The sequence below is a fragment of the Thunnus thynnus genome, chromosome 5 (genome assembly GCF_963924715.1).
Source record: "Thunnus thynnus chromosome 5, fThuThy2.1, whole genome shotgun sequence".
Taxonomy (NCBI): Eukaryota; Metazoa; Chordata; class Actinopteri; order Scombriformes; family Scombridae; genus Thunnus; species Thunnus thynnus.
In genome coordinates, this window is record NC_089521.1 from 19272200 (window position 1) to 19300077 (window position 27878).

Genomic DNA, 27878 nt, shown 5'->3' on the forward strand with positions numbered 1-27878 from the left:
ATGGTTTCTGTAAAAGTGGTTCCTGTAATAAGTATGAAGTTTTGCCTTATCTCAAAAATTACATTTCAAATCTACATTTCAGGTCACTCAGAAAAAAGATTTTAATCTCAATGAGACTTTTACTTGGTTAAATAAATGATATATAAGCTTCACAAAATGTTGGAGTATTGTTCAATCAACTGTGGTTCACGGTCCAAAGCTTTGAAAAACAGAACTGACTCCATACACCTCAGGGCGATGTCATCAACCTCTGGATCAAACTTATTTGCAAAGAGGTGGTGTTGTCTCAGGAGCCACTTGAGGTCCCCAGCTCCGTACACACAAACTGCTCTTCTATAGATCCCAGTGCATGGATCGTACGGGGCTCCGTCTCTCATATCTCCTGCTAAATAGCTCCACTTCACCACACGAGCGATGGCTTGCATGTCTGATGTGTCGTACTTGACATTAGCAGGCATGGATCCAGGAACGGAGGGCATCCTCTGCAGAGTGGCCCACAAGTGCTCATCAGGGCTGTATGTGTCCTTCTCCCACTCCAGTAATTTCTGAACCTCTCTGTCCTGCAGCACATGTTTCACAAAGGCCCTTGTGACCACAAAGTAGGCATTTCCTGAGAACATGGGGCTCGTAATGGGAGGGGGGCTTTTCCTCACATTCGTCTGGACAACTTGGTTGGTGACATTGTAATGATAACGCCAACGGTTTTTCTTGTAGTCATTGGTGGCCTCAGATTCCATGCTGTTTCTTCCGTTGAGGGACTTCAGAGCCTGAACCATCTCTCTATTGGTTTTGATGGGGAAGTCAGTCCCACAGGTGTTGAGCAGGTACCTCCACTGGACGTGTGACCCCAACAGATCTTTCATGCAGTTGAGATCCGCCTGCACTCTTGACCATGAGGCATATACCACTCTTTCTAATCTACTGGCCACAAACACATTAGGTAAGCAGGAAACAATTGCCTCTACAGCCTTCTGAAATTCCTTAGTGGATTTCTGGTCCACATGCACACAGTAGATGTTCTGAGGAGTGTAAACAGCTCGTAGAAGGCGCTCAAACATCTCAATCTTCTCATGGATCACCATGGAGTAGGCAATGGGAAAGTCTCTCTCCTCCTCACTGAGAGGTGTTGTGATGAAACCTCTCTTTTCAATGTAAGCTTGACAGTCCTTTGTCACATTAAGGTAGAACTCCTCAGATAACAAACTCTGTCTTTTCTTGGATGCCAGAAGCACTTGTAATTTGTCTTCCTTGCCCTGAATTTCACCAGAGATGATAGCCGAGCAGCCAGGCAGGTCAACATGGTATTGCACTGGTATTTTGATATCAGGCAGTGACTGTGACCTTTTAAAGTCAGTCTCAAAAAGAACAAAAGAAAGCAACATACCCAGGAGAACGAGAAACAGGGTCCTCAACAGCGACTTTGCAAAAGCCATTTCCTTAATTTCCAGAGCTTCAGTGTACAACAGAGGTGACCTTCAATGCAGATAACAGTTCGGCCAAATGAGGAGAGGCTGCATTGTATCATTTAATACAGCAATGACAATCGAATCAGCCCTGAGTAGGTGTGTCAAACTAAGGTGTGGAAGGAATTTCTTGACTATACGCAGTTCTTAAATAGGATGTAGCCTATTGACAGTCCTAGATTCTACATCAGTGCTGTATTTACTTAGTTTAAATGTCACCAACAGCTGAGGTTGAGCCTATAGAGAACATTTTCATATGACTGCAAAGGAAAACTGGATTTTCGTGTATGGTGCACGTAATAACCTCCAATAATACATTTTCTACATTACCAGCAAATATTCTCAGGATAGCCACCATAAGTTTTCAAGGTGCACTTGTCAAGTATAAAAGACTTTATTACATGTATATTTCTATTTACAATAAATGATGTTGGAATTCACTTATCATACATGATCATTTCACCGTTTCACAAATACTTTAATTAGCACGTAAAAAAAAGAAGAAAAAGTCATATTTTATGTTTTTATACATATACACACATATATGTATTTTTTTTCACTATTTACTCACAAATGCTCTTCTAGGAATTTGCATTACAGTATACAGATACAGGCACTTTGTAGAATACAATAAACACCATAACTCATCATTCCAAAGAAAAATACCACCACATTCTATTTTTAACATTTTTAACTAAACTACTTTGAATTCATCTAATATGAGCCTTGATATTGTAAGCATCCACAGTATTTTCCTCAGCTACTGCAAACTCTAGGTGGGATTCACCTAAGACTGGTTGAGACAAGTGCTCTCGTCCACATCCTGATCCGCATCTGTGTCCTGTTCATGGATGAAGCTGTAGCGTCGATATACCGATCCTCCTCTACTGGTGTACACCACATCCACCTCGTCCCCACTCTCTGGCTCGGGCACGCCGTGAGGCATGTTGATACTGGCACTGCCACTCAGTCTCTCATAGCTCTGGCTCCAGCAAAGCCTTTTCCTGGCATGAGCCTTGACTAAGGCAAACACAGCCAGAGCCAACCCCAGAGCCAGCAGCAACGCAATAGGCAAGGTGGCTGAGGTGTGCTTGAGAACTCTAGATGATGTACTCAGGTCTGTTGCCCGGTCATCTCCTGACTTTGGTTTGGGAGCCTCCACACACAGAGCTAAAACATAAAAAAAAATGCCTTTAGTAGTTGGTCTATCCAGACAATCTTATGTTGCTTATGATAGGCAGGACTCTACCTGAACGGCTGTCACAAACACAGCAACCAGTTTCATTCCCTCCAGCCTGACAGCAGCGGGCACAGCGGTTCTCCACAGCGTGAAGACCAGAGTCTCGGTGACATGTCAGACACTGGTCAGTTCTAGGGCCGGTGCAATGCCTACATGAGCTGTCACATGGCTCGCAGGTTTCCTACAATGGTACAACTTAACAAATGAGTGTACTGGAAAAATAAAATAATAAAAAAAACAAAAACAGTTGTAGACAATAGGCCAGTCAGGAATTTGGACTGTGACTTGTGAAGCACATTGTGTTACTTGTTCTAGGAAGATGCTACATCAGGCAAAACCCCTGAAAAACAGGGTTTTAAATCTTAAGTATTTCTCAATAACATTGAATATCGATTCAAAACCTCCAGCTGGTTGTGGTTTCATCACATTTGGTTAACAGTTGCCTGGCAACACAAGCAAACAATCAACAACTGTCATCAAATATTGCTTCATCCTGATCAGTGCATGGAGGCGTGTTACATATTTTTTCAGCTAAAACCAAATCAAATTCAAATGCACAAATACAGAATTTGAAATAACCAAAACTGTTCTAGCTTTGAGAGAAGTTTTTGTGATCATAAAATCACCCATAATACAAAGGTGATTGAGAAAATAGGTTTTCAGGTACTTTAATTATTTACTTATATATGAATTTGACATGCAAACAAAGGACAACACAGTCATCTAAGCATTTCATTTATGAATATAACAACCACAGCAGAACCACTTTTACGATGTACAATACGGCACTGATTTACTGAGAAAATAATGTGACTGCTTTGCTCTTTGTATTAGATTAAATTAAGAGGGAAACACTTTTCTTTTGACTTCACTTTTTATGATTATAATAATCAAAGCAATACAGTACAGCACACTCAGCTCAGAACACACCTCTTCTGAGAAGTATTGCCCCTCCTCACAGCGTGGATAGCAGATGTTGTCCTTAAGAGTGCTGCCCCTGTCGCACGTTAGACAGCCCTGAGGTGAGGCATCTGCAAACACAAGCATATCTCACACATTACGCAAAGGTGAAATATGAGTCAAATATTGACGCGTTGGCAATAGACTATAGATGATGTTTAGTAGCACGCTAATATCGAATTCAAACAAAAAAATTGTGCAATCAGCTTTTACAGAGCCGTAATTAACAGTTGTTTGATATATACCTGTGCAGGTCTGACAGCTGATGTGGCACTGTTTGCAGATGTCGTCAAGCTGATAGAAGCGGTGCGGGCAACGCTCCAAACACAGCTTAGTGCCCTGCAGCTCCAGAAGAGGAGGTAAACAGGCCCTGCAGGACTCAGGCCCTGGTCCCGTACACAGCTGACATGACTGGTCACATTTCTCACAGCGGGAGCCCGCTCTGTAATACCTGTGGAAATGCATCAAATTATATAAATATATATATACACATATATAACAAGTCAGACATGTACATAGATTTCTGATTCTTGCAGACTTATTTTCAAGATTTATTAGTAAGCGTCTCTCTGTGGTAAATTCAAAGTGAATGTAATCATAAGTCAAAAGTAAAAATCCCAAATCAGCACCTAAAATCTTACCACGGGGCTAAAAATACAATTTCTTTTTGCTATAATAACTTCTAATATCTCTGTATATAAAAAATATGATTACATGCACTACCAGTAAAAAATTATGCCTCACTTTTTCCAGTTTCTACAGAGATTTACATAGTTTAATGTCTCAGTGTACTCTGAAATTAAAGCATAGAACAAAAACAGATTTAAAAAAAGAAATCATGGAAATTTTTTGTTTGACAAAACTGAATAGAAATCACTTTTTGCAGTAAAGCAGCTGAACACACTCGTGATATTCTTTCTTTTTTTCAAGGTAGTTCTGACAGCCTGGAAGTATGTTTTGGATCATCATCTTCCTGTAGGATGAACCTTTTTCTTTTTTTTTTTACCTTTTGGAAATTTGCTACTCATTTTTGTACCATTTAAGGCTATTCACGCGACTTGGACTGCTTAAATTTCAATAAAAAATTGGAAAAATGGGAGTGTCCTAAAACTTTTGAGCGGTAGTATGTATTGATAAATTTCGGTCAAATTATGTCACATTTGGAGTTGGAAAGTTCCTGAAGGAAGTTGCTTTATTGCTGATAACATTATGGAGAAACAATGTGATTCTGTTGCAATCTGTTGGCTTGTTTCCAAACCAGGAATTCTCTTAGGACTCTTTTACCAGTGGACAAAGGGTAAGGAGGAAGTCAAGCTTGTGTTTCAACACAAAGTAAACATTTTCTGAGATTATGATGGAGCATTCAGCTTTGTACCCTGTGGGACAATGGGTGACACATAGGTGAAGGAGACGTAGGTATCCTGGGGAACATGTGAGGCAATCTTTTGGTGATGCCCCAGTGCAGGTGGAGCAGACGTGGTCACAAGGCAAACAGAATCCCAGCTCTGTTCCATCAGCCTCCTGTCTCGTGTTGTATGTACCAGCTGGACACTCACTCACACAGGTGCTGTCTGAAAAATAGCACACAGACACATTCCACCTGTTAGTTTGCTTGCTTAAGTGAAGCCATATAATTTTCATAGTGCTAATATTTACTTCTTTATTACACCTCTCTGTTATTTGGACACTTTTTTGGCACCTGACAATTGTTTTGGCTTAGAAACTGAAAGATGAAATTTTAATCTCTATGATATGTTTGCCTCTGTTATTTATTTTAAATATTTGTTCTAGTTTTAAGATATTTACCTTTAACTTATTTTTTAGGCTCCAAAGAATTAACTTTTAAGTGTTACTACATATTTTTTTTAAAAAGAACATGTAAATTAAGCCTTTTTTTAGTCTTACATGTACATTGCAATCACCAATGTATCCAGTCACTGTTGTTAACTGTTGTTCAATCATATGCAGCACATTAAACTACACTGAAACTGTGAAATATTCTCAGGAGAGCCATCATAATGTAGCCAGTTTTCAAGATGTATTGAGGCAATTATGTAGAAAGACTAGTTAACAAAATGCATGACTTAAATTCTATTACTCATCACGGTGATAAAGAGCATTATCAAGTTCCTGAAAAGCTGATAGTTTGAAGAGAAATTATATTGCTTTGCCATATGGTCGCATAATAAATGCACTTATACTATCTTTGCTGCTGATGTTGGTTTATTTTATACCCAGGACAACTTCAGTCTGTGCAGGTGAACTTTAGTGCAAAATTCTCACTGTGAAGGTATTTGGGTAGGGCACAGGTCTGGCATTCATCGTTGCTCGGTCCCTCACAGGAGTAACAGTGCTGGTGGCAACCCATGCAGGTGAACTGGTCGTCATGTAGGTAGGTTCTTGGTGGGCAGTCTGTGTCACCTGTCACACCACATAACAGTGTGTTTGGATCCAGCACAAGTCCCTTTTCGCACTGGGTGCACTGGTTTGCATCTGGGCCGGAGCAGCTCATACACGTCTGGTGGCACTCTGCACATAAATCAAACAAATCAGGTTGCATCACTGGACTGTCATATCACAACATTTACAGGGGAGGGTGTGATCCCTGTCATGTTTTAGCAGTGAATGATTATCAATAAATAAATACTGTATATTGTTATCACAAAGCTATTACAGATAATACATGGCAGTGCGGTTGCGGTTACAGATACTAGTGTCTGCACAAAATAGATGTCGTCATACAGTTGTAAATGTTATCTTCATCTAAAGTCCCCAGTGTCGCCAGCTTGTTGTGAAAGATGCTGTTCAAACATCACTTCTCTGATAACCTTTAAGTCTCTTTAACCTTTAACTGATTTTGCTGATCAGCCAGTTATTAAACCCCTACAAGCCTAAGCACAACACAGTCAGAGATCTTCCAGTTATGCTTGGCCCCCTTTAAGATTCATCATTTCAGATACAGTTTATGTAATGATATTTCTCTTTCTTCCATTTTCTCATTTTATTACTTTGTCTTTGGTACCTAGTGCATCTTTCCAAACCTTAATGTTTTCAAGAGTCTGAATCGTGCAGCCACAATTCTGTGTTATATCCCCTTATGTTTTTATTTTTTAACACAGCACTCTTCTTGTATTATTATTGTTGTGTTAGAAGCCATATAGCTCACTTTTAATGTGTATAAAAAAGGAGCTGCATAAACTAAGGTAAATAAAGTTTCATCAGGTAAGATGCACCTATACGTAAACAATGGGACCTAAATAACAAGATAGCCCAGCTAGATAACCCTGCTTATTCAACACTACTTAATTACCAAACCAAGTCACATCAAAGTACCGAGATGCTCACCTTGACATTCTGTAGCTTCAGTCTCATAGTAAGTGCCAGCGGGGCAGTCCTTCGAGCATGCACCTTTATAGAGTTTGGGGCTAAATGTTGAGCAGGTCTCACAGTCATCTGCCAAAGGCCCAGAACAGCTGCCACAGGTAGGGTGGCACTGACCACAGCGGCCCTCCTCCATGTCCTCATAGTAGCCCATGGGACAACTAGCCTTGCACGCACCGTTCAGCATCAGGTAAAGGAAACTGCATTCTGAAATGGTAATCATATGGAGTAGGGGTGGTAATTTTGTGCCACAAACAAGCCATTTCAGAATGTGCTATAAAGGCATAAAATTAATTTTAGCTGCGCAGTGAGCTAATAACTCACTGAAACAGGTCCTGTCGTCTGAGCAAACGTCACAATGGGGAGGACAGCGTCTGCAGGTACCGTCATCTGCAGGGTATGTCCGCAGTGAACAGTTCAGTCTACACAAACCACTCTCTAAGTAGTGGCCATCAGCACAGGACAGACACTGGGACTTGGTACCATCACATGTCAGACAGGAGCTATCACAGGCTTCACACGACCCCTCTGCAGTCTCGAAGAAACCTCTGTAAGTAAAGTCAGTAGATATTTGGCATAAAGGGGGAAATACAATAAACAAAAACACACCGTCATTACAAAGGTTTTTCTTCATTCTATTGCTTAGTGTATACAACAGCTTACTCTGGGCATTCCGACCAGCACCTCCCCTGTTGGAGAAAAAGTTTATGGCTGCCTTTAGAGCAGCTGATGCAGTTGTCACTGGTGTCCACACAGGCTTCACAGTTGGGTGAACATGTCTCACACAGTTGAGTAGCGGAGTTTGCATAGGAGCCAGTTAGACAATGCATTACACAAGAACTGTCCTGGTCCAGGAAATATCCTATCACACACACAAAAAAAAAACACTGAGTGATAATATTTTAGTTTATTTTGGCATGCTGGAAGATAATGTAAATATTTGAACCTTTGAAACAAGATGAACAGTCCTGTGGTTGTGGGCCAAAGCAGGTATCACAGGATGCATCACATGCGTGACATTCACCATATTTTCCTGAAATTAAAACAAACAGAGTAACATTACCAGAGCAAAACATCACATGGACAGGAAACAGAGATACATATTGAATCCTGTTAAACCTAAGGCACTATGACTTGAGAATGTTTTGCTTTACCTATCTTTACCACTAGAGGGAAACATAATAAGCTATAAGCATAGCCTTGCTACAGTGTAAAAGTCATAGGAAATGCTGAATAAGGTGCTTGTTATCACCAATTGCTCAATACTGTCAGTCAGCAGTGCAGGCACATTGTGTTAGTTTGTATGGGACCTGCAAAATGTTACCTGCTATTGTAGAAATCTACATGTCTAACATGTCTACGACCACTCTTCCATTAAGCTGAAAATGGAGGGCGTTGTGTGTTTAAAATGTAATTTTTTAATGGCCATTTATAAAAAAAAAAAAAAAAATTATGAAAGGCGATGTTTTGGGGGAGCTTACTGCTGAGATGAGGTAAGAAAGATTCTCACAATGGGGAGGCCACGGTGTGAACCATGATAACATGCAAACCTTTGATGTTTAGCCATAATACCCTGTATATGAATAAGGCTACCTTTCATCTTGCACTTGTCGTCTTTTTTTTTTAATACTCTGTATTGCAAATGTAAAACTAAAATCCACCTTGCAATGCAACATATTGCTCTGAGGTTACAAAATCTACTAAAAGTTTTTACTCACAATGGTCAGCAGTAGGAAGTTTAGAAAATTAACTAAAACTGCTCTTGATAGTGTGCATCAGACTGACAGATCCGTGCAGGGATGTTAATAATCAAACCAGTAACATCAGCCTGATTCCCATGTATGGTTGATAACAATGCAGTACCATATTCCTATCTTTGTTGACATTAATAATACTGTTGACTCTGACATCGAGGGGGTAGCAGGTAAAGAGTCCAGTGCTTGACGCAGAGAAGCCTTTTAAAATTGCTCCATTACTAAAATGGCTCTTGAATGAAAGGTGACGCAGTACATGTGCAGCAGGGTGACACAGTGAGTAGCAGACCGTCCTTCAACCTAGAGGTCCTTCAGCAGGGTTCAAGCCTCTGTCTCAGCTGCAAAGAATCCACCTTGTTAATGTGTCCTTGAGCAAAACACTGATCCCTCCAAACTCCTGGGACACTATACTGACGTCTGCTCTGACCTCCCGTTAGAGAAAAGTTCAAAAGGAAATTATTGCCATCAGGGAACCAACCAGCCAAGTATCATGTTATTCAGTATAATCTCTGACTGATGCCTGATACTCATTTGCCATTCTCATTTGCGATCAATCACATGGGATTCACTAGCATATCAATTTACTCATCTCTAAAAAGGCAAAACAGTTTCTTTGAGAAGAATTACCAAGATTAACAACTATAAATTAGGCCTTATCATAAAAGTCACCCTTACCATCAAAGTATTGTCCCATTGGGCAGTTCATCAGAGGGCACTGCCCATGTAGAGGAGGGTTCCCACCAAGACACAAGTCGCAGTCTGTTGACCGCGGCCCGTGGCATGTCTGACATGAGCTGTGGCAAGGCTGACAGCGCCACCCACTGGAGTCACTGAAGGTTTGCTGTGGGCACTGTTTAATACAATCACCTCCTGATGGGACAGAGCAATACACACATGAAAAGACATTATTTTCCAGTACAACACTTGATACATCTGCATTGTTTATTGTTTATTTGTTAGGATCCCCATTAGCTGTGCCCTAAAGCACAGCTAGTCTTCCTGGGGTCCACATTTAAAAACATACATTAAACATTACAGTCAACACAAATGGCATACAAAAGACATATATTAGAGAATAATGTCAATATATATGAGTAGAACTTACACAGCAAAAACTACAAATCAGCATATGCATAGCATCCTACAAATATGTTGTTCCTAAGTGTGTCCTTATTTGCTTTTTAAATATAGACTTCTGTTAATTTAGTCAGTGACAGTGATAAAGAATTCCATGTTTTCATTACTCTATATACTACTGTATGTTTAAGGAAATTAGTATTTGCCTTGGGAAGTGAAAACCGGCCTTCTGTTGCCTTTTTAGTGGCATATGTATATGACTCTAAATTGTGTTTTAATTGATTGTACTGATATGATGACATTTTGGATTGTAAAACTTTCCATGTTGCATCAGCATTGATAGTCTTGAACAACCTGGCAGACACAATATTATAGATAATATCTCTATCTTATCTTTATCTCTCAATTACTGAGACATGAATCATGCAGGGTATGTGCATGATAGCACTAAAAAGTCTTTCTTTAAAAATGCAAAGCACAATGTTTGGGATTTTTTTAAACATCTCATCAATAAACTGGTAAAGTCGACAAAAAAATATCTGTACATGTCTTCAATTGGTTAAAAACTGTGCAAATCCTTCTCCTCTGTCTGCTCTTCTAGGATCTCTCCCTCTCCAAATTCCATCCAACTGCCCAGGCACAAAACAATGACCTAGATCTTTTGAAACTGGACCTTGTCAATGAAGGGGAAATAAGCAGTATAACCCATGATAGATCCTGTCTGACACAATGTATAATCACATGCCCATCAAATATGTACCATAACTGTGCATACTAAAATCATATTGATAGTGTGGTGGTGTTCTTGCTTATCTTCTTTTTTTTTACAGCTACAAGCTTTATTTACAATCTCAAAGCTTTTACTTGGATGCCCATAGAGAACACAACCTAACAACACCATATTCATTCCTTGTTTGCATAAACCATATATTTACATATCTCATGTTACAGATTTGCTGACATGGACATGATTTGCAATCCAAATGAAGACTCAGGAGTGCCATCAGTTGTCTTTAACAAGAATGATTGATTATTCTCACCTACGTACTGATTTAATTTAAGAAAAACACAATATCCACCAGTACTGTATAGGATGAAAAGGTCTTCTGAATGATGTTGAGTATGAGACATTGAGACAATAGTAAACAATACATAGAGAAATTATTATTCTTGGCTACTTGTACCATTCAGGAAGTAACCAGGCTGACAGGCAAGGCAGTGTGCGTTACTCCTGCAATCTGTGCATGGTGCTGGGCAGGACAGACACACACCCCTGCCCCAGTCCTCATATGTGCTCCGGGGGCAGTGCTTGCGACACTGGTGTCTGAAACTATAAAGTGAAACGTTAATTCAAAACTAAAAATCAAATAGAATATTTATTGATAATCCATAACAATTAAAAAACCATTCCAAAAACCATCCAAACCTAAGCTTGGTCTACGTGTGTGAAACAGGTCAATAACTGATCGACTAAAGCTGGCTGTCACAGCTATTAAACAAAAGGAGGTTCTCTTTTTTTTGTAAAGCAAACATGCAGAGCAAAGCTATTGAAATATCAAAGACCTGATGAAAACTATTGTGAGTTAATGGCATTTTCAAAGCTTTTACAATGAAAGAAGTATAATGTTGCTGCAGGCAGCTTCTTCCTACATGGATGAGTCTGAGGCTAGATGAACTGAAACCAGAGAGAAGACAAAAACACACCACATGCAAGAAGCAATCCCAACATTCACTGTGTCGGTCCACAGCACACCTGCAGCTGTATTGTTGACTACAACACCCTCCTCAATCAAAAAAGGTGCACTTTACCATCAGTAAGGATGGCAAACAAAAAAACCCAATAGAGGCTGCTTTTCTTCAAGCTTATCATGAGTCTATTCTTTTCTTAAGGCAGAAAGTTAATTGGTGTTTTATTTGTAGCCCAGAGGCATGGGGAGATTTCTGTCATTAACCTGTCCTACCAGTCCTTTGGGGCTTAACTGAGCTATTAAACATGAGACACTGTCCTAAAAAATAAAATCTAGCCCAAAGCAGCTGATATTGAGTTGCAAAGATGTCACACATAAAACATTAAAGCAAGAATAACGCCTACTTTACAGACTTGCCACTCTAAATGAAACAAGCTAAAGAGCAATAAGCCACTAACTTATATAGTACAACATCCTCTGCTGCCTCCTCTGCCACCTTCCTACATGAGAGAATCTGACCACTGACAGCCCAGGCTGCACTCCCCACTGTGTCGCTGTGAATTTGGCGCTAAGATGCGTTGGTTGTTTGAGGAGGAACAGCTGGAGGCGCCACACTGCATCCATCAACTCACTCACAATAGCAGCTGGTGCAGACCAGGCCCTGTCTCTGGCCTGGAAACAGTACACTACTTAAGAATCTGCGGGATGTTTAAGAATCCCTCTGTGCAAATATTAGACTATCCATTCCAGGAGAGTACATCAGCATTTCCAAAGCAACTTTTGTTTGGGGTTTTTTTTACTCCTCAGGTTAAAGCTAAATGGTAAAAAATATGCTGTAAGTACTACCTGAAGTTAAGAAAGCTTGAGGAAATGAATGGTATAACATATTGAGAATGAATCGCAGCAACTTATTGGTTTAGCTGCACTTAGCTCCTTAGAGAATAAGGTAAATGTCAATAAATACCAAGCATCCATCACGCAGGCAATGATTTATGTGAGAAGAACATTCGCCCCACAGATTGAGATATGCCAAGGCTGTCTAACATTTTTCATTACCACTAGCAAACCTCAAATAGTGGACTTTCTTTAAGTGCTGCAAACGGTCATAATCTATCACAGCGAGGCTCATCCTGCAGTTCATGATGGCCCCATGTTCTATTGGGTTTCTTTTATTGGTGTTTGCCTTGCATGGTAGATGCATTAAGTACTGCAGCCACAGAAATTACTGATACTGTTATTCAAAAGCTCTAAAACCCTACTATGAAAATAAAAGTTACTCGAGTAGATGCAGAAGAAGACTGTGTGTCTTACTGCACCTACAGTATGTAACAGAATTAAAAAGAGGTGAGGGCAGTGGAGTGGTAGATATTCCTTAAAGCTTCCTCTGCTGTGATTCACATGAGTAGTCAGTGAAGTCAAGATAGTGCACCCTATATAATCACACCCTGCTACTGGCTATGTTTTCCACTTATGCTTGCTCCCTTTCTCCCTCCTTCTCACAAGTAACATAAAAACACACTCTGTTAAGTATCTCTGTGAAGCAGACCTCTCTTCTGTGCACAACCGTGGCTCAGGTAACAGCGTATAACTCCGAATGGAAGGTAACCTGACTCACACAATACCAGGAGGCCTAAACTCGGGGGAGAAGTACACAATTGGAGGTCTGTTCTAGCTCTCTAACCTGTGTTACACACTGTGTCCAAGTGATAAGCTCGTGTAAACAGAAATACAGGTGAAATATAGTTTATTGTGGCGTGGAGAATAACTAACCACAGTGTGCAAAACAATTATGGAAAGGTATATTACCCACACACTGAACAATGATTTACTCAACTCTAAATCTAGCAAAATGATGACAACTCAAATAAAAACAATTACAAGGTCATTTTGAGGTTAATTATTTTTAGGCAGCATATTTAATGCCCATTAATCTGCTGAAAAATGTTTGAATAAATTATTGCACCATTATGTCTACTTTATGTGGAAAAGACAAAACATTCATTTTTCTGTATAAAGGATTTGACAAAACATTAATTAGCAACAATTTTGATGAACGATATACAATATGTATGAGCCATTTTTAAGCGAAAAATTCTCTTCCAGCTTCAAAAATTTGAATATTGTTGCCTTGCATGATTGCGAACTTCATATCTTTGAATTTTGGACTGTTAATAAGGCAATACAAGCTATTCAAATTTGTTGATTAACCAAGAAAATAATGGGTAGATTATTCTATAATGAAAATAAACGTTAGTTGCAGCCGTGGTACCAAATGTTAGGTATCTCCAGTAATACCTGAGAACGCATTTGATTTTGTATTAGGGAATATGGGCCACCAGAAAATTTCACTTATTAAAAGATGATAATAAAACAAGGAAAAAAACTCACAGGAAGTAACCTTCAACACAGCTGTTGCAAATCTCAGGGTCTCCTGTGTACAAATGAAAAAAGGTGATTAATTATTCCACTAAATTCAAATTATGATGCACTGTGCACTATTATCACTCACACACACACAAGTTTTAATATACATTGCCAATTCTCCACACATTAAGGAAGAAACAGTATAGTGGTGTTAGCCTGATACAGCAAGCATGTGTGACCTACCTGTGGAACATGTTTTGCATCCCATCTCACAGTCAATGCACTCTCCTGTATCAGCATCCTGCACCTGCCCTGAAACACAAAGACCCAGCGTAACAAGCATGAATGTCTTTCTCTTAAAGGATAAGGTTGGCGATATTCTATATTTTTCTTATTGTCAATTAATTCCATGAAAAAGAAATGTGTTAGTGCATCTCTCAGTACTTTCTGGCTTCCCTAGCCTGTCTGTTGCTGTCAGCCCCAAGCTCATTAGCTCCTTTTAAAGAATATTTAAAAATGGGCCACACATATGTTAGTATTTCCTTTGGATTTGTTGACAATGAGAAACATGTAAACTATCAACAGACTTATCCTTAGAGATTCAGCTTCACATTTACCTATGTCACAGAGCGCTGTTTGGCAGACCCCATTCTGGAGTTTGTAGTGTTCTCGACATTTAGCACATATGTTGCCATCTGTGCAGAGTTCACAATTGGCTATGCAGGGCAGGCAGGCATAGTGACCCCTGTCAGGATAGAGTCCCCGGGGGCAGTGTGTCCGACAGCGACCTTGGTGGAGGAAACGTTCCTGTCCATCTTCATCTGAGGAGGAGGACACAGAGAACTTGTTAAAATAAAGCCTATTCCATTTTCTCCTCTGATGAAGATGCCATTAGCCATGTGGAACTCCCACCTGGAGACATCCTTTCCAAAAATCTGGACTCTTCTGAGAGTGAAAATCAACGAGCTTCTCGTAATAAATACACAGGTAGAGACAACTGGGCTCGACAAGTACATGGGATGTAGGAAAGATGAAAGTACGTGCTGCCAACTGTGTGAAAGATCGTGCCTACAGGAAATTACAGCCTAACACATATCACAGGGATCACATTTTTTTTATTGAGAGGAGAGAGATGTCATGTGGTTTAACAACTGAACTGCTGGCAATTCTTATATGTGAGGAAACTGAGGATTCATATAGCATTTCATTACACATTACTGACAAACAAGACTAAGAATCTACAGCCATGCTAGCAGCTCTTTGAGGCTGTACTGCGTAATGTGGTGCTTTGAGCTAAATGCTTAAGTCAGCATGCTAAAATGCTCACAATGAGAACACTAACATGCTGCTGTTAAGCAGGTATAATGTTTACCGTGTTAACAATCATAATTTAGCCCGTTTCATTGAAAATCACAACCTCATGGTGGCAAGTAGAAACATTAGGATATCACCAAAGTCCTTTTCGATTCATCCACTGGGAACCATGAATGATTGTACAAAATTCAGTAACAATCCACCTAGCAGGTGTCGAGAAATTTCAAAAGATAAGTGAAACCCTTAACCTGCTGCTGGCACTAGAAAAAAAGTCAGAAAATCACTAAAGTCAGTAGAATTCATCCTCTGGGGACCATGAATGCCTGTAGAAGATTTCATGGCAAACCATTAAATAATTATTGAGATATTCCAGTGGTGGACGAACCAACCGACAGACCGACATTGCCACACCTGACACCATGCCACTAGCATGGCTAAAAACTGATAATAATGGCAGCACAAATGGATGTCAACCTCATAACTGTGATAAACTGATAGCTGCAGCCCAGCACATTGACTGTAGGCCTGCAAATAACAGATCACAGTGTGAAATCACTTCCTGACTGATGATGCTCTGACTAATGTAAACAAGGGCAATCACAGGCAGATGAGAGATCAGAGCTGTGGGCAGAGACAGGAACTGGTGTTAGCCCTAATGATTAATACTCTGCCACCTGCCACTAGGCTAGCTGTGGCACCTGAGGCGTCTCTGGAAGCAGCTGAGTTACAGCATTGTCTCATCTGCTCAGCTCTGTACACAAGATGTGTGAGACAGGGAGGAGAGGGGCCACAAGCTGCTGCTGCTGCCTTTCTAACCCTTCCACTTCTTAGAGGCTCCACCTCAGCATAAGCAGAGAAATGTGACCTCTACATGACAACAAACCAAAGAGAATGAGGAGACTTTTGATGTTCTTTCACAAAGAACATCAAATTTATTTATCCATTTATCCTTTACTTGGCCAGGATGGTCCCATTGAGATACAGGATCTCTTCTTCCAAAGAGTCGTGGTCAAGACGGCAGCATAAGCAGTTTCACGTTAAAAAAAAAATTCACATGATAGAACACATAAAATACATAAAAGCTACACAAGGGAAAGAGTAAAAGAAGAGAGGCATATAGGCCATAGCATCGATATCCATAACTCAGTCCACCTCAAGTCAAGGTTATATAAAACAGCAACATTTTTCCTTCATGGCAGTTTGTAAAGGACCTTTGAAGGTATTCAAAGAAGGGAGTGCTTCTAAGGTAATGGTATTTTGCAGTTCATTCTATGTCCAAGGTGCATAAAAGGAGAAAGCAGTTTTACCGAGCTCTGAGTGCACACTGGGGACATTTAAACGAATCAGATTAATAGATCTAGTATTATAGGATAAAAGGCTGGAGATATAAGTGGGTAGTTTACCTAACAATGTCTTGACAATGACACATAAATATATAAAACAAAGTTTACACACAAAACAATATCTACAGTAATATACGTAGATGTAGGCATTAACAGCAGACATGCATGATTGTGTCATGTCAAAATGCATGTATTCAATGTGTGTGTGTGTGTGTGTGAGTTAGAGAGAGACAGAGAGAGAGACTCGCAGGTTAAGCCCATTGAACTGCAACAGTAATACTTCTAGCCTGAGGGGATATTTTCTCCTCTCCCTCTGATTAACAAAGGCCCCATTCTGACATGATCAGATTACACTGTGAAAACTCAGGAGAAAAATGATCACACCTTCATTTCTTACCAATTTCAGAAGGTGCCTCTGCGACAAAAACAATCAACAAGTTTCTACAGCCAATCCCTAACTGTTTTAACAAGGGTAAATGTTAAACCAGAGCTGAATGACCCTCCTCTGATTCCAAAGCCTTTGAACAACTTTGCTTTTGGTAACCATTAAATAGTGCTGCACCTCCTTTCCTGCTCGATTAATGAGTCTGTGACATGGCTGTGTTTTAATCTAGCATCTTTGCCAAAAACATTTTAAAAAAGAGGAATTACATTGACCAACTGCAAGCAATTTAGAGATCATATTTGCACCAAAATACAGCAATACACATATGTGAAATGTATCATTTGAAGACCGGAGTGGCCTATTGTTTAACTTAAGCCTTTGTTAAGCTGGTGATTTTTTATTTGTAGCCCTTGTGAATACATTACTTTACAAAACTGTTAGGCTATATCAATTGTATATGAAGAAAATAAAAGATTGAACATGTATATAGTTCGGTTTTTTTTCCCTTTGGCAGCACCACCCATCATTTTTGCTGTGTTACAAGTACGTATGTAGGAAATCCTACTCACCAACTCCACAGGTAGTGCATTCAAACAGCTCATGTCCGTCGCACTCAGAGCAGGTGGGATGACAGAGGACACACTGGTTCTTCAGCATAAATTGTCCACTCGGACAGGGGGACGAAGGTTTGCATCCAACAAATCCGACGTAGTAGAGAAAGATCAAAATCGCGGTGAAGCACCTCATGGCTGTACCAGAGGACTTTCGCTGGAAGTGAGAAAAAAGGCACTCAGGACTGTCTCCAAAGACGCAGTGTCCGTACAGCCGCAGGTATGCCGGTAGATCGATATGAGGCTCTGTGACACCAGCCCAGAAATAACTTGCTGGACCAGTTCGCTCAAGAGAAGCGCTGGACAATGAACGTGGACTGCGGTCAGCATTTAGTAAACGATCCTAACAGAAAGAGGGAGAGCACCCAGCCTCTGTGTCACAATAGATAGAAATACCTGATAAAAAAAAAAAAAAAACACCTGTGTGACTGCAGCAGACACAAAATATCAATATTTATAACCACCGTGCTGCATACTCCGTTTGCTGTATAATATTAAATAATAATAATAATAATAATATATTTAATTTGTGCCGCAATTTTCATTCGTAGTGAATCTCAAAGTTATGCAGCATTAAAAACATACAACAAACAATATAAATAAGATGAAGAAAGTAAGTACAATAAGATGAAAAAGAATTACTGAAAAGAAATGTTTTAGGCTTCTTTTTTTAATCTCAAGATTAAAGGTATAAAACTGGAATTATATGTTTGATTTTTTTATTTTATTTTATTTTATTATCAATTACAAATAAAACATATATCTACTGTCAGGTAGATTTTAAATTCATACGCCACGAATTTCAACTGTAATGTTAGCAAGAAATTTAGGATTCAGCTCAATGGCATAAACAGAAAGTAATTTCTAGTGGCTTACAGATTTTAGTTATGAGATTTTGTGGTTTTTGAGGCTAAAGAGAAAACTATAATATCGAAATAAAGAAAAAAAAACGATTCATAGGCTTCTTTTGCCTTTTTTGTGGGCTACTTTTCAAGGTCTATATTGCTTGGCGGAAGAATAATATTTAACTGCCATTAGCTTATTACTCACAAGCTTTTAGACGTCTTGCATTGATTGTGGTTTAAAAGTCAAAGACGCATGCAAAGGTGTCTTAATATCGTCGTTCTATATTCCATATTTATATATTGTATATAGACCTCAGACATTGTAGAAAACTCAAGCTATTGTGATTTGTCTTTGCTCCGACACAGCGGCCTCTCGCGGCTCCTCGCCGGACGTGTCTCGAGGGCGTGTGTGTGCGCCGGCCCAACCCAACCCCTTCGCCGGCTGACGTCACGCCGCTGTTCGAGGAGGCGTGGCTTTGTTCTGCTGCAGCGGAGAAATATGACATGGGGATGAGCGAGAGAGAGAGGGAGAGAGTGAGACAGCCTGATAGGAATTAACGGTTCGTCAGAGGTCTGGACTGAAAACGCTACGATGGGGAGTAATGACTGAAAACAGAACGGTAAGAGACACACTTGTTTGTTTTGTTTTTTTAAGTGTGTGTGTGTGTGTGTGTGTGTGTGTGTTTCATTACACGGCGCGACAGACCGATTCATGGCTCATTTGATACTGAACACAATGGGGCTACCACTGCAGACAGGTGCACCTGTCTTTATGCGAGTACGTGCCTCGATACATTCAACTTCAGTTTTCCGTGCGAATACCTTTTTGTATTTTAGGTCGAAGGCAAATACATCGAGGCCACACATCTCATCGACGGTCTGGGATGAAATGTTAGCCGGTGTCTCAGAGTTAAATGCTGTAAACATGGATATGGTCGTGAATCTCTATGCTTAGTCACATACCTTTTGTGATGTACAGTAGCAATGTAATATAGCCTATATATACGTGTGACAGCTGGGTATATTATGTGATGGTAGCTTAGCCCATTAGCTTATTGAAGCCTATGAAGTCTTGAAGGCTATGATTGTATTTACAGACATGGAATATTAATCATCACATTGTATTTTGGGGGCAGATGGCTTAACATGTGATGAAATGCATAACAGCTGCATGTTTCATAAAAGATAATGCATAGCAGGCTCACTTCTAGCTACGTTCATTTTCAATTGAAGGAAAGCAGCCTGGTATTTTATTCTGGTGCCCATATGCTGTATTTTTCTCTTATTGTTGGCCTAGTTCACAATATCTCCCAACTATGCCTGCGTGTAAATATGGTGAGGCCACTAATTCACCTCATTCATTGCATAGTATGTTTAAGATCATATTCCTGTGCCTTAAAACCTTCAATAAATCATGAATGTCAGCTTATATTCAAGCTGGGTGCAACACTAAGTGGAGTAAACTCACACAGCGTTTCCACCTGTTCATTTTTTAAGATGAGGATTTACATCTCATCAAGTTGTTTGCTGTCTCACCATTACAACATATTCTGACACCTCTTACCACTGTCCGCATCCTGCCCTCGGCTTAGCGAGACAGGCAGCTGACAGTAGTCGAGTCTGATTTGGAGACAGCTCGAATAGACGAGGCAGAGCTACAAACCGGGGCTGCCAGGCTAAGCCAGGCCATGCCAGCTCTACGGAGGGCTTCGGTGCAGCAGGGCACTGGGGAGAGGGCGCTTGGCACCTGATCAGTTACCACAGTGAATTCTGTTCCTGTCACTGGCATTTAGCTACAGAAAAGCAGAGCAGAGATGACGGTTGTTGTTGAACTCAGTTGGGCTTTCATGTCACTGTGGCAGCAACGTTGTATCAAACTGCTCTTCAGCTGATACAAAATGACATTCCTTTGCAAACATCTGTGCCAGATGCCCACTACCCACTTCAAAAACCATAGCAGATAATTTATCTTTATCAGCTATGATTGTAAAAAAAAAAAGCACTGGTTGCTTTGTTGAGAAGCAACAGCAAAGGGGGATAAAATCTCCTGTTTCCTTGTTAAAAGAATTCCATGTTCCATGTTCCCAAGTTTAGTCCTTCAGGGTAGATGAAATGAGTCAAGTGCCCATGGTAATCATGGTCCAATCACTGCACGGCTTTGAAGTGGGCCCTGTTCTTCAGACATCTCTACAGGTGGGTAAGCAATGTTAAGTGTCCCGTCTGCAGGCGGAGGGAGGTCAGCTAGAGGCCATGGAGGCAGGCAGAGGGGCTCCTCTCACACATCGAAGTAGGGGAGGGTGGAGGGGATATCGGTCCTGTGTGAGTCTGTACACGGGACTTGATGTTGGATAGATACTTTTGGGGAAATTTGTCACGGTTTGAGCAAATCCATTTTCAAATATATGTGTGAAAGTAAATATGAAATATACCCCCAAATCACAGACAAATTAAGTCGTAAGCCTTGTGCCATAAAGCTGTAAATCCTTACACTGCGGTTCCCCTCTCATGCTGTGGTAAAGGCTGAAACCACCGAAGTGTTATAATACATTGACTGCAGGAACCATTTAACAATGATTTATGAACTTTTTTTAATAGTGAAGCTAGATGTGAGAGTGTTAAACTTGCAAGGTCAGAGCTTGTGTTTTCTATGTGTCTGATTTTGATATCTGAATCATTGAAGGGGTCCAGAAGAGATCCCACATGTCTTGTAAATATAGTCTGAAGGGACCTATAGACCCTTAGTTTTCTGAAAAGATATTAGGAAACTTGAATTTAAGCCCATGTTGGTAACTTATTGTGATTAGAACATATAGATTTAAGCCAAAACGAGGAATTCGGAGTTAAATTGACGTGGGACAAGGAAGTCGCAACCACTGTGGTTGTTTGTGACAGTGCGAGACACCTGTTTCACCCTTAATGTTCTCTTCAAGAGTAGTATTTTCTAAATCAACTGACTCACTTTAGCTATATAGTGACATTAGCTTGGGGGAACTGTATTCGCGTCGGCTTCATCTTTCAATTATGAAGGCTACTGTTTGATTTCTAAAACCAGGAATGAGCTTCTCAGAGCACGGTATAGTCTGACACCTCAGTATCAAGTTGTTGAATCCAGATGTTGAAACCAACACGTACAGGTTTAAAACACACTGTCTGCGCATTTAACCACACGTTATGTCGCTTTAACAATATAACGCTCTGCTACTCAGGAGCTACAAGAACTCTCACTGCCTATGTGTGGATTTGACTTTTTGATTACATAATAGCAAGGTTCATTACAGTATTTATCGTGAAATACTGCTTAGTGATTGTAGCTATTATTGTGTTAAACAGAGATAGCGGTTACTGACGTTCCCACAAGATTTGCAAAAGATGATATTTCTGTGAAACGTTTTCATGACGACCAAAGCTTGGTGTTTTCAGTCGATGTTTTTTGGCTTAAAACTGTACCATATACACATTTTTTTGCTTAGTTTTCTCCTTGTTTTTACAGTTGCACACAATATCTGAGACGACCAATGATCGCCCTCAGAAAGAAAGAGAGACCACAGGTTTGTCTGTAACAGCCATGGCCTGTGTGTGTGTGTGTGTGTGTGTGTGTGTACGCGTGTGTGTCGTCTACTCCTCCTGCACCTAATTGCATTTGTGTTGCTTCACTTGTCTGGTGCTGAGTCTGGGAGCAGGCTGGCTGCGGGAGACGTCTGCCATTGTAACATTCTCCCCACAAGGCCCAATGGGCACAGCCATTCCCCGTCCTGCCTCGAATCAGCATGGGAACACTCTCTAAATCAAACAAAACACAAATGCAGAGGATACCCTCGGTGACTCAATTTGCAGGCCCACAGCATAGGTCATTTTCATTCATCCAGAAAAAGAGGTCAGGCCTCCTTTTCTCTGCGAAAACCCAGCTGCATTTGTTGGGAACTCAATGTATCTCCATTTTGTCTCTGAGTATTTCCATTGATTTAGATGTTAAAAAGGGAAGTGCAGGTTAGACACTACAGAGCAGAAGCACTGTTGTTCAGCGTGCTCTCTACGTCATTCATTATCTTAAGTAGAGAAAACAAATGCTCTGCTGTCTGTCACTGTCACTGCCCTTTATTTCATCTTTACTCCATCAGAAACAGCACATCTCATCAAACGCTAAACAAAACAGTCATGGAACACTGGGGAGTAAATTTACCCTTCTTTCCAGCTCTAGTAATATATTCCTCCTATCTTTGTTGACTTCTTCCCGGCGTAATGAAGAAGAAGAGATCTGAGATGACTAAAGAGGGTCAAGAAGGACTCCTATATAGCCTATATTTTCCTACACTATATTTATCCAATGAATGTTTTCAGGGTGTCACCATATGTTAACAGTCATACAGTTGCATATACTATAAAATCAGTTGTATTCATTTCACAAGCAGCTGGGGTCTGCACTGATTATTCACCCTGCAGCTACTTTCCTCCCACTGCTTCTTTATGCCTCCCACATACTCTCATAGGCATATTGGCCTACTACTCACCTACATATTTTCTCATCTTTAGGGTCTGGACCCCATGTGAGGTCTCTTGATATGTAATTGGGGTCACTGGAAATTTCTTAAATGGATCTATTGTGTTTTGATAGATATAGTCTATTTGTTCTAATAGTTAGTCAAATTTCATACAATTGGTTTGCATCCGTCCATGCTTCTGCAAATAGAATATACTGGTACAAGTATGTTCAGCTTGACAACTCTGCTGCTGTGGTCAAGAGAATCTTAATACCGTAGAATCCAGGTTCGGGGTCTGAACAAGGTTGAGAAGGCCTGAGCTGCAGTAAGATCTTGTACTGCATTCGTCACAGTTTTAGAGTTTGTTAATGTCACATCAGTGACTTATAATGATTGCAATGAAATGCTTAGTATATACACTAAAAGCGGGATAAGGTGCTGTCTTTGTACGGCACACATCATTGCTGCTGGCATATCTGAAATAAAATTATCAATAATCAAAAGAATGGTATATAATATTACTCTTTCTGGATAGCTCTGATGCAAGGAACTTAAATCAGGAACTTAATTGGCTTTAAACTAGCAAATTACAAGCTTACATACTGACATACAAAAAGCCTTTTACAAAATTAATCAGACCACGCCAGATCAGTGAATCACTTAAACTAAACATGACACATCTTTCTTCTATAATGCACCCACACCCACTGAATGCCCTCTATGTGGGTGCTCTTGAGGCCGGGGCGGAGAACATGCATCAGTTCTCTAAGTCCAGGATTTTCTTTTCCATTCACGAGGACAACTTAAAAGTTGACATCAAAGATGTTCGTGGAGCAGGCTTGGATCCATTAATCTCCTGTGCTGTTCCTGTGTAATGGGAGTTAATGACACATTCATCAAATTCATAGGATCTGCACTTCTTTTGCAGCGTCCATTAATTGTTGACTTGTGCTCTGGTCAAGTGTTCTCAGCAGGCACAGTTTGGGTGTCAGATAAAATGAACCGTTGCGGTTAGCATCAGTTCCATTTGGATGGTTATTTGTTGTTCCTTCAGCCAAACTGACCACAGTTAAGTGCCGGAAGCACTTGGGGCACTTTTGTAGCTTCCTTCATCTACAAATGTCAGACTATATTAGTGAGCAGTGCAGTCTGTCCTGTCTTTTTGCTTAGAAATAGTATTGTTGATATTGTGCAGCACTCAGATTATCATTTGAACAACAGTCCGTCTTGTTCAGCAAATTCTTATTCATGTTTAATTCTGTACAATTGTTTGCATCTGGAGAGCTTTGGCATTTATCTATTACCTCTGACAGAATATATTTGCTAAGGTTACATTTAAAGTACAGTATACTGTATGTGTTGTTGTTCTTGAATATTCACAGCCACAATATTTTTCCTGTACATGCAACAAAGACTTATGTTCCACCAAGGACAGGCGAGTTTATTCCAAATTCAGGTTTTTATAGAACAGAGACATTTTTGTTGCCAACAAATGGTGCAACTCAAGCTACTTTCATGTACTGTATATAATGTAGCTTGCAGAAAAGGTGTCTTTTTGTCTAAATGTGCATGTCCGATAAACCCAGTGGCAGTGTCATGAGGCCAACGGTCTGCACGAACCAACTCAATTAAATTTCATTTTCAGAGAAAATGCAAATAGATTTTGCCCTCTAGCCAGTAAACATGCATGTTTCTCAAACCGTGAGCTAAACAATAGCATGTAATGATTAACTGACATTACATAAAACTAATAATTATTATTAATTTACCTTTAATTGACTTCATTCACCTACAAACTGCATCCCAGGTGCTGGTATCCTTGAGACCTGCCTTACCCCTAGATTATGTGGCCCTCTAGTGGGAAGGACACCAGGAAATGAAGAGTTGTAACCAATCAGTATTTGTGGTCATTGTTAAAGTGCAAAAGTGTTGAAAGGGAGGAAAGATCACCACAACATTCTTGTGATTTAGCTGCTGGTGGCTTTCTATTGGCCGATCCACCACTTTGATCCAGACTAAATTATTTCAATACCTACTGGATGGATTCCAGTGAATTGTTGTACAGACATTCATGACCTCTAATGCTGCAGGTTGACACTTTTGGCTTATTGTGAAATATCTCAACAACTATTGGATAGATTGCCATAAAATCTGGTGAACATATTTATGCCCCCCTCAGGATATATTATAATGACTTTCCTCCCCTGACTTTTCATCCAGCACTACAATTAGGTCAAACATTTTTATTTGTCCAATACTTCAGTTTATGATCAAATACCTGCACAACTAATGATATTCCAGTCAGCCTCAGCGATGCCTTGTGTATAATGTTAGCATATTAACATGCTACACTGGTGGTGAACATGGTAAACACATCAGCATGTAAGCATCTTCATTGTGTGCGTGTTAGCATGCTGACATCGGCATTTGTTTAAAGCACCGCTGTTCCTAAGTCAGGAACTAGAAGTCAAGAACTGAAGAGTTTACATGGGGTTTTAACGCCTTTCTGTGCAGAAACTAATTTAAGAATTAGGTTATGTGATATTGCCCTCTCCACCTACTTGAGTGTATATGCACAACCGTCCATGTGCCCACACACACACACACAATCAGCCCTATAGTTGTGCCACACTGTGTAATACAGGTATTGTGAGATCAAAACAATCTCTTCTAGTGTTTCCTTTGTTGTTGGAGCTTCTGTTAAGATAATAAAACTTATTTTTGGGTGTCATTGTAGGACGAGGGTGTCATATGATTGAGTTTCATCAGTGTCAACTGTGTGTAAGTGTTTCACAGAGATTTAATCTCTGTACATCATAAACACTTGTAAAAAAAAGCTACAATAGTACATGATTCTCACTAACATGACATTGTGCACTGCTGTGCAGGGAATGCCATTTTCCTATTTTTTTTTTCATGGTATCAAAATGAAATAATCAGGTTGACAAGAGAACATGAAGTACTGTATAGCTTCTTAGTTTAGCTCTATCTAGCTGTGTGTGTTTCCTATCTGAAATGGAAAATGTGGATAGCAGACATTATTACAACCTACTGCACATCCTCTGGGCTTAGATGTAAAAATATACACTATATATACAGTAACAGTAAACTCCCAATAATCACTGATCGGTGTGCAATGACAGTAATCTTTACAAATGAAGCCTATCAATACCATAATATTCAAAGAAATGTTCAGAGTGTGAGCTGCATGTAGGTCTTGAGCTGGGCGAGGAGTGTGGTAGCAAGCAAAGGATTCTGTGTGTTCAACACTTGAGAGGACACCCTCCCTCAGCACAAACTCAAATAGGAAACACCAGCTGGCTTCAGCTAGTTGGTCTGTTTATCTCACATGGGATCAGAAGATAAATATTCAGATAGCAAGCAGTTCTTTACTTCTCTTCTGTGCACACCTGAAGTCTTAAAAACTCCCCTTTAACCATGTCATTAATATACCTGTTAAATGTGCAATTTATAACCACAGCATTAATGGTTTCTGCTTCTTTTTTTTTTGTCTTCTTCAAATCAACAAAAAAGTGAAGAACCTTCTGCTCTAGAAGGGCTTTGGTCTCTGGTCACAGCTGTCTGCTTGTGGCACTCAGTCAAAAAGGGTCCAGTCGGGAAAAGAGGTATTGGCTGCTGTGGTAGCGGGGGCTGGAGGGACTGACATTTTAAGGGGTTATGATCTTGTGCTGTGCCCCTCAGCAAGCAGATCTTTGTTTGGGTGCATGCTGCTGCACACACAGCTGAGCTTTGTCTTTAGCTCTGTTGGAACTGAAGATATGACTTGACTTTAAGGTCAGACATAAGAATTATTTCTTTCGTTGTTACATGGATTTATCGCTGGTGGTGTAAATGCTGAGCGTTGCTTTTAGCGATACATGTCGTGCAACCTTTTGTGTCTGTAATCTATGAGAGGCACAGGTGTAGCGGTGGAAATTTATGATTGTGACGGTAAATTTTAAAATTGTGATTCACCTGGCCTCTAACAAAAACCGAGTGTCCCTCAGGTGCATTGCTCTCGCCGTCCACTGCGGCATTCATTGAAATCGACCTCAAATATTAATGCGATGATGCATTTAGTGCAAATTGACAACAACTCTCCACTCCATGCATATGCTGTGCTGGCAGTGTGCAGCGCAGCAATGAGATGCAAAGTGACATTATTGCTTCTAGCAGCATCTTTTCTCCCTGCATGTGAAGGGCTGCTGCACAGAGACCAGACAATTTTTTTTTTTTTAAGTTTAGAGAAGGATTAACAGAAAGAGAGACAAATTATTTGTGTAAGTGCATGAAGTCAAGACTTCAAAGTATTACATCCTCTTTCTGCCTCGCATCAAACAGGAGCGGTAAATGTTGGTGAGTGACGTACGGAGGATCTTTACTTCCTGGCTTTCTTTCTGTATCTTCTTCCCCTTGCTGTCTGTCTTTCTCAAAAGGGGGCGTGGAGCTCAGCATTTGATTTCTCAGGGTGACAGGGTGCTCTAAGGTCACGGCTATGCCATCTGTGGGTCCTGAAGGCAGGGGAAGTCCCACTGGTGAGTAGAGCGTAATGGAGGGGATGAGGAGGGACTCGGCACACACCCAGGTGGTGGGTGAAGAGAGAGAGACAGAGATGGAGCTCTCAAAAATCAAAATGGTTTAACTTGATGAGCCGGTGCTGCGTGAAGAGCCCTCGCTGGAGTATGTCAACCCAGGTACTGATTGAGACGCCGCCATTCATGCCACAGGCTGTCTGTTATGCAGTCTAGATGGTGGTGTTTATGCACGTACACACGCGTGCACACGTTCGCTGTCACACATGTAGCTCCTGCACACTGAGCACTGGTTAGGCACATACACAATCACCACAAGTACAAGCTTGCTATTGTGGCTGCAAGAGGAGGAGGGACAGAGATCGAGGCTGACTGACTGATATGAAGGCTGAATAGCAAGTGGTGCTTCCACTCCACATTGAAATTCTCTGATTGAATCTTGT

General features: G+C 40.4%; 3 protein-coding genes across 3 annotated transcripts in view; 1 reads left to right on the forward strand and 2 right to left on the reverse strand.

The window, feature by feature from the left end:
* Positions 1-137: 137 nt before the first annotated feature.
* On the reverse strand, positions 138-1097 carry gcnt3 (glucosaminyl (N-acetyl) transferase 3, mucin type). The gene has a single exon (XM_067589808.1). The coding sequence runs from the start codon at positions 1080-1082 to the stop codon at positions 150-152; it is 933 nt and encodes a 310-aa protein (XP_067445909.1). The 5' UTR covers positions 1083-1097; the 3' UTR covers positions 138-149.
* A 657-nt stretch (positions 1098-1754) lies between these two features.
* On the reverse strand, positions 1755-22169 carry LOC137183770 (proprotein convertase subtilisin/kexin type 5). Its single transcript, XM_067591071.1, has 17 exons — positions 22080-22169; positions 17539-17923; positions 14545-14748; positions 14171-14239; positions 13952-13994; positions 11060-11205; positions 9474-9668; positions 7991-8077; positions 7708-7906; positions 7369-7592; positions 7009-7251; positions 5947-6192; positions 5039-5234; positions 3909-4114; positions 3634-3734; positions 2713-2884; positions 1755-2633 (listed from the first exon to the last, which is right to left on the reverse strand). Exons 1-17 carry the CDS (start codon positions 22167-22169, stop codon positions 2251-2253), a joined length of 3189 nt encoding a protein of 1062 aa, XP_067447172.1. The 3' UTR covers positions 1755-2250.
* Positions 18864-27878, forward strand: part of otud7a (OTU deubiquitinase 7A) — a 37855-nt gene continuing 28840 nt past the window's right edge. Inside the window, exon 1 of the mRNA XM_067589800.1 lies at positions 18864-19045. The gene's annotated coding sequence lies outside the window, so the exon portion shown is untranslated. The remainder of the gene's footprint in view (positions 19046-27878) is intronic.